Source organism: Anoplophora glabripennis, unplaced genomic scaffold, assembly GCF_000390285.2.
Source record: "Anoplophora glabripennis isolate ALB-LARVAE unplaced genomic scaffold, Agla_2.0 scaffold58, whole genome shotgun sequence".
In the NCBI taxonomy this organism is placed as follows: Eukaryota; Metazoa; Arthropoda; class Insecta; order Coleoptera; family Cerambycidae; genus Anoplophora; species Anoplophora glabripennis.
In genome coordinates, this window is record NW_019416277.1 from 1,228,644 (window position 1) to 1,236,993 (window position 8,350).

The following is an 8,350-nucleotide window of genomic DNA, read 5'->3' on the forward strand; positions in this document are numbered from 1 at the left end:
TTTGAACTGCCTATTCCTGATTTAAACCATCTGCAGGCTCGACTTATAGACAAGATTCGTGAAATTAACAATACCCCGAGCATCTTAGAAAATGTCTTTAATTCTTTGAGGAACAGGTGTGAAAAGTGCTTGGAACAAGGAGGGGGACACTTTCAGCAGCTGCTTTAATTTATTGTTATAACAAGGAGGGGGACACTTTCCGCAGCTCCTTTAATTGTTTGTTATTGTTATCACGATTATTCTTTAAAATAAAGTTATATAGTCATTAACGTTATTGAAACTGATAGCTGCTATACAGCTCGTTGAGAAATGAGGTTAAGTTGGTCGCTATAAGCTACTCCCTACGTCCAATGTGTCAGAAACAACTTCGACCACGTTTTTATTTGAACGCTCGTTATAAGAATTTCAGATGCTGCGTGTTAATAATGAACCGTCGCAATAACAATCGGAATCGTATTTTTCGTAGGATTTACACTATGGGGATGCTGAAAAGTGAATGAGGTTTTGCCAGTGGCTTTTAAACTCGACGGAAGAAAATCCTGACTTTTTGCACAAAATTCTGTGGACGGATGAATCCTCATTTCAACTTTATTTCAAACAGATTTAATTTTGTAATTATTTTGGCCGTTATGCAGATGTCCAGTCCATGAATTTATTTAAAAATATACAAATTTTTTCAAACCTTTGAGTAATATTAAATTTATCTATATGGTTTGCTGATGACGGTGCTCTAAATTGTCGTTGGATTTACTAATTGTGCATTTTACGAGAAAAGCCCAAATACAACAATATTTTTGGTTGGATTTTGTTCTATTCAAATATGAGAAAGATTTTTCCTCAGGAATAAATAAACAAAGCTAGTTATAACACTAAAACAAGATCATCGTAAAGATTACTAACTGATAACGCAGACAAAAGAAATAATTTTTGCAGATGGGTTTTAAACAAATATGAGTATGTGGCCTAAATTAGCGCATTATGGTCGACAAATGAGTAATTTATATCCTAAGCGGCTGCTACTATAAAACACCAAGAAACACTGTTCGTTCAATTAACGTAACAGTACCTGAATGTAACATTATTTCTATAAAAAACTGCCAGTGGCGCATTTGTTCTTGGGACAACGGAGCGGCACCTGATTAATGCTACGAGGTTAATATTACATTCAATAAAAGGTCTAATTAAATGAATACGCTGTAGTAGTCATTCAAGTCGTTCAACGCAATATGAAGATGTGACAGGAAATATAATTTTTTTGGAAACTTGAACATACTGTATCTCGAATACATCATGCCCCAGGAAAAAGTTTATAGAGAAAACTTTACTTATTTTTTGGCAATGAATCTAGTCCTGCAGTTTTTGTATTTAAAGTGAAATCACCCTGTATATTTGTATAGTCCGGAAGCAAATGCACCATGCCTTAAGGGTAGCTTCCTTGAGTAAATGTAAACCGATTTAGATCAAGTTATTGTACGTCAGTACAATTTTGCTTCCTAAAAAAGTTATTGGCCTTCAAAAACAATTTTTTATTTTATATAAATTCCGTCACCTTTAAAACATTCAATGGTCTGGAGGAGTTTTTGGGTAGACAAATATGAGCTCAAGCATAGAGCGGCTAGAGATTACATTAAATATTTACTTATTTTTGCCATATTTTTTTTATCTCTAGGAATTATGAGAATGTGGAGATATTTTATGTAATATCATTTTATTTACTATAAAAAAAAGTATATTGCTGCTTTTCGAAAAAATGTACTGTTCCAAGGAAAAGAATATTTTAAGCCTTTACTAGTTATCAGTCAGGGACAGTCAAGTATTTGGGAGTATTTTATTTATTTTTTTTTTGCTAAACTTGCAGGTAAATTAAATATTTTTACCGATTTACAATTAGACCAACCTATCTCTGTTTACTAAGATATAGAATTATGATTGTAGCAAACCAAAATTAGACTAGAATACTCCCAAACATTCGGCTGTCAGTAAGTGATGACTTTTGTAATCAATTTTTCTCTGATACGGTACATTTTAGCAATATGCAAGAAGCATAGCAAGTTAATAAAGTGGCGTGTCAGGACATCTACATTTTTTGCGACAAACAGACTGTTTTAGGTATTTTTAGTAGGTATAAGCTCATATTCATATTTGACTATTTGACGAACTCAAACAAATTTAAAAAAATCAGTTTAAAAGTGACGGTTATTTTAAAAATATATATATAAAAAAATTTGCTAGAAGGTTCCTAACTTTTTATTGACGAGAATTTGCTAGATTTAAATCGATTTATTTTCACCCTTGTAGTATGGCTCATATGATAGTTTTTTCTAATAATTTTTCTAATAAGTATATCAAATAATAAGAATGCCTAAAAACTGAGAAGATAAATTTACTCTTAATGGGTATAATCTCTGTAAAAATTGAAAAATTCGGATTAAAATAAAAACGTTGAAGATTACGCAAGAGTATACTCTGTAAACTAGTATACAGATACCTTAAGCCCAAGATGAAAATGTGAATAAAATTCGATAAATGAATTTCAAAGATATGTCTAGAGTCCTCATAAATGTTTACAAGACACGTGACCTCTGAATTTAGGCAACGAACATTACAGGGCTGGTACTGGTAACGAAAAATCCCTAAATCTTGGCGTTACTAATATTAATGATTCGTTTACATTGAACAATGACAATCAGTTATGTCTATGCTCGAAATAATGCGATCACTGATTGGTTGAATGGAATCTCGTGAAATATTGCACCAATAACTAGCGAGTGAAATAAAATATTGTGTTTTAATGTAATGTTGATCTTATTTTTTTAATAATTTTTAATTTCACCGAAATTTTTAATTGGCAACATGAAATTACTGTTTCAAACAAAATTATTGGTTACGTGACTTGTAATCAATTATGAAGGCTCTGTATACATATATCTTGTTTCGAAAAAAGTGTAAATTAGAAGGAATTTTTTTTTGATATCCTTTGATATCCCACCATTTCACATTTCGTTAAAAAAAAACAATAGTAGGGTTAATGTTGTCCCATATTTTACATAAAATAGAATACTAAGTAGGTATCTACTTCAATTTATTTAAAATTATTCAATAGTCTGCCATAATGCACCAAGCGGGTCATGATATATAATAGGCTGTTATAAAATTTTAAAAGACATTTGCTTTGGTGAGGGTGTCGAGGCAGAAGCAGAAATTTTGATACACCATATGCTTGATAAGCGTGACACACACCATACGTTAAATTTTATAGAGAATCGAAACTAATGTAACGAAATTTGAAAAAATACAAGTATATATTTTAGTAATCAAGTATAAATTTTCTTGGTAATACCGCGAATCAATTAGGATATTGACATATGAACAACAATAAACCACCAGGTCTTGAACAAAAAACTGGCAGTCAAATGGAGAAAATACTATTTTAAAATAAGAATTATTGCTCAAGAATACTTAACTATTTTCTAAAAAGTTTATAAATTTATAAGGTAATGTCAATGAAATTTTGTGCTCAATATATTAAATACCTTAATTTGTCATCAAAATTCAAATCAATCAAATTTTTATTTTAAAAGTACGCATTTTTTTTATTTAACAGTCAACCCGTGCCTAAGGCCCATATAATTTCTAGAAATAATTAACATCGATTTTTTCAAATTTATTTCAAGAAAATGAAAACCGTTTGACGTTTTATAATTAAATATGGTAGGTACAGGTGCATTCGCAGGTGTTCTGACTGGCATACTTAAATTTTCAATAAACCAATTGTTAATATGGTTTGTGAAGTTTTGTTTTGAAAATAAAGAAGTATAAAAACAAAAAAGAAAAAAATAACTACTTATTTTCTAAGGAAAAGTGTAATCAAGTGGTTAGTTACGATTGGGATTAAGATAACAGTGCGATTTTTGAAGATTTGAAGTGTGATTTTGCTATCTAAATGAAAAATTAGAGTTGTAAAATAAAATAGATAAGATCTAACTGCTATACTCTGTTAGTATGTTACGATATCACAATGAACTGTGCAGACCTGGTAGAGATATTTTAAGTAGAGAAATATTATAATTCTTTGTCTGGGTATACTCGTATAAGAGAGCAAATATGTCGAAATTTGAAGACCTCAGAACTCAGCTCTTAATGCTATACTTAACAAATTTTTTAGGTATCACAATTTAATGAAAAGATTATAAGGTGGTTCTATAGAAAATCGTCAGTAATGAACTAACCTGGTTTTCTTTTTCTTGACTCCATTATTATCATTTTTCTTTTTCTCGTTCTTCTTAGTAGTCGTGGTGGGGGCGTTACCAATTTCCGTCGAACTTAAATTCTGCGACTGAAGCAGTACGACATCTTCGTTTTTCCTCTTCACACCATTAGAATTGTTGTTGACATTCTCCATTCCTTGTTGGAACATGCTCAGATCCTGATGGTGCATGGGACTCATAGGTGAATTATCCAGTTTCTGAGGGGATCCCTTATATTCCAAGGGAGATCCCATATTCCCGAACATGTCATGTTGGTGTTGCAGCCCTAACATCACTTGGATAGAGTGCACGTTCAGATTTTCTTGATTTTTATTCAATAAAGTCGATGCCAGGGACGGCAGCGGTTGATTGTTATAATCGTTAAAACTTTGATCGTCGAATGGAGCACCTTCCATTTTAATTAACACAAACAATCAGTGTAATCTATTTCAATTTACCAATTTGCCCAACTAACTTTTTTAATCAAACAATTGAGACGAGCTGTTTCAGTTAAACTGACTTCTGACATTATTATTTTAGTCAATTTATATTTAACGAGCTGAATTAAGGACTCGGTTTCCAACCAATACCAGTCGGATGTCCTGGACCTACGTCCACCGCTATTGGTTCTATTTATAGAGGCAGTCCCGTACGACCAATAGAGTCGAGGGATGCTGGATAGTGCCTCCAGTGTTGTGTGAAACAGACGTAAATTTGAGAGCCCAACAGGTCCTATTGTGGTGTTACACACTGAAAGATCGATATTATGATGGTGGTCACGTGGATGCGAATATGTGGGTTTGTGTTAATTGCCCTTTTTCTTGTGGGAAAGCAAACTGAATCGATTTTGAAAACGATAGCGTAAAGAAATCGTATTGTCCGTTATTTGTTGAAGTGGTAGCCCTCACATAATTTTTCCCTTTACGAATTATATTTCCGTTAAACATAGATAATCAAAATAAGGTCTTAGTGCAATATTATTTAAATGTTTTGCATAAGTGTATAAAGATCGCTCAAAATGTCGTACGAAGTTAAACAATTAACTAAGAAAATATTCATGTCTAACAATCCAGACCACAGAAGATTTTGCTAAAGCAACATTATTATACTATTATCATTATTGTATTTAAGAAAATATAGGTATGCAATAATTTTATTTTTTTAAAGACGATGTTCTATAAACCCCAGAGGTAAAAGCGTGTACCTATTTGTTAAAGTAAACTGTAATTTTGATCTAAGTGCATGAAAGAAACCACATGTACTGAGTATAAATCGATTCATAGAGAATTTATCTAGTACACCGATTGACTTCTTATCTTCCCTATATATAAAAAAGTTATTTAGAGAAAACATTTGCTTTAGTAATTTCTTAATAGCCATTGAAAGCAAAAATGCCGTTGTCTGCTAGAAAATTAATCTTTCTGATAAATTTTTATATAAAATTCAGTGATTTTTCTACTTTCCAGGCATTCATGAAATAAATTTGTATTTAAAATGTAATTTTGAACGAAAATATAAGGTGCCTCATTTAAATTTCAAAAATTGCGACCACCGGAAGTGAAAAATTGTTTGGTTATGAAACTATCTAGTTCATTTGTTGCCTATTTTACTCATATCAACTATGGTGTCGTTAGCACTAATCAAAAACGGGTTATTACTATAACATATGACCTTATTGCTTGGGACACCTGGTATACAACATTAACCTTCATTATTATGGGCTATTATGTCAAATAAATGTTTGTTGATTTAAAAAATAAGACCAGTAAACAAAGGTACTTGTATAATAAAACCACTCACAAATTTTTAAAAATATAGCACTTTCAATATACATATACCTGAAAAGTGATATTTGTTTCCATACAAAAAGTTTCGGATCAACGTCTTTATCCAGCCTCAGGCTAGCCTTACCATGGAGCAAGAGTATTAGCGTCATTGCAAACACTGATTGATGTTCAATATTAATTTAAATAATGACGTAATTTTTCTAACACTGACGGAATAATGCACACTTGAGGACCTTTTAGATTGGGAACTTAACGATATTCCATTGTCGTCAATTGTTAAATTAATATTTTTGTATGAGCCGATCACGTTGCACCACTTAAATAGAAATCCTATATCCAGCGAATTCAGCAATAATAATAACTGTATTATACCACCGCAGTACTACCGCACAGAGAGCTACGTTACACCCCTTGCGAACGTATATACATAACTGAAGGAATTAAAGAATTAAGAGTTATAATATGTCAATTAAACCATTCATAAACAATAACTTGATGAAGTTAACGAATCTAAACCGTTAAGCGCACGCATTTGCCTCAATAACCCATAAGTGAATTTATCAATTTACCCAATTTTTCCCTATTAGCGACAATGACTATTAGTGCAGCTATTAGTATATTAGTTTAACAGACCAGATTCTTTAATGCAATTCAACTCAATATTGTCCAATTGTTGCTATTAAAACATTTTACACAGTTAATGTACACCAGTCAAATAAAGTCCTCTAGTGAAGAGGGTTGTGCACCTACTATTGTTTTTCTTTGAGATTGGAAAAATGAAACACCATAATTTGCGTTTTAATTCCAGTTTTTTAGTGGAAAAGATGTGGGAAACGTATTGTACATGTGGCTGTGATAGTGGCGAATGAGTGAATATTTGGCGTCTTGGTGCTTGCAAAAAAATGAACAGTGATTGTGGTGACGTACGTATATCTATTAACTACTGTTCTGTTTGCAGTTTTGTTTGAATAATAAAGCAGTATTCTAGGCCAGCCTTCTATTAAAATAACCTTGAAGACAATGATTTAACAATTATTCGCCTGTGAGTTGTAGAATCTCTGGAATTTATTGTCTGCAGCAGATCAAAGGGAATAGAATGAACAGCTCTTAATTAATAGGTAGGTATATATTTTTTAAAATTAGAAAATAATTTCTCAAGTGATCGTGATGAAACAGAATAGAGATAGTTTTAGAATATTTCAATGTATCAATTTTCTTTTTCTTTTTGGGTCTTTGATTTGACTATACTATGAACCTAAAAAACAATTATAAAAATCTCTTGTACAACAAGGTCCAGCAAAATTCTCGTTCTAAGGAACTTATTCATTGCCTACAATGAAATTGCACAAAAATATGGATATAAATAGCATCATATAAACCTAGCATTAGCACTATGTACGGTGATAGTCAGGCAACATTCTGTCTCATCACATTACTTTAATATTTGATATTGACCGAAGTTGTAAGAAACTTTCTTTCGATTTCAAAATAGTACTACATTTATTACATGTTGAATTTTAGAGATGTAAACCAAACATATGATTTTTTTCCATATTTGTATACAGTATGTCCGGGGTAGGGTGAATAAGAGGAATAACTTTTTTACTTTACATTTTACGGAAAAAATGCACACTTGATAAAAAATTTTGCTTGAATTTAAAATGAGGTTGCCATGGTGAACCTTAACATTTCATGTGCGAGGTGTCCAGAAAATATTTTTTATATTTCTGAAAAGTGTCACTAGGAAAAGTTGTTCCAAATTAAAAGATACGACATAATTCTAATTTGTGGAGAACTTAATCTACTTTAATTATTTACAAAAATTTACGCCTGCAGTTAAAAAAACTTTTTTATTTCAAATAAAAAGTTGTGAATAAAATGACATTTTATTCTTCATTTGTGTCACTACACTTCGTTAAAAACCGACAACAATAATTAATTATCGGATAAATGCTAACTTTACAGCAAAAATATATCTAATACAGTGCTACGGTAAGGGTGATAATAGTTATCGCCAAGTAATTCAAGATTCCAATGAAAAATATTCAGATGTGCATGTGGCACAGTCGTCTTTACATAAAGCAGTTCAAAAATTTTTGAGAATCGGGCCACTGGCGGAAACACCAAAGCAAAAGAAAAACTATGATGATGAGGATGCCGCTACTGTGCTAGTTCTACAGTCAGTGAATGAATATCCAACCATGTTAGGAAGGAAGTATGTCACCACTTTCCCCTCGAGAGAACAGTGGAAGCAGGTTGGTGATATGTTCCCCCCGGGATCCCTAGTATGCTATACTGATGGATCTCAGGTAGAAG

The 8,350-nt window shown here is 31.9% G+C and overlaps 1 protein-coding gene across 1 annotated transcript in view; it reads right to left on the bottom strand.

Annotated features, from left to right (window-relative positions):
* LOC108917617 (retinal homeobox protein Rx-A) overlaps window positions 1–4,742 on the bottom strand; it is a 16,622-nt gene extending 11,880 nt beyond the window's left edge. The window contains exon 1 of the mRNA XM_018724321.1: window positions 4,230–4,742. Coding sequence (XP_018579837.1) covers window positions 4,230–4,663 — 434 coding nt within the window. The 5' untranslated portion in view covers window positions 4,664–4,742. The remainder of the gene's footprint in view (window positions 1–4,229) is intronic.
* Between the last annotated feature and the right edge of the window lie 3,608 nt (window positions 4,743–8,350).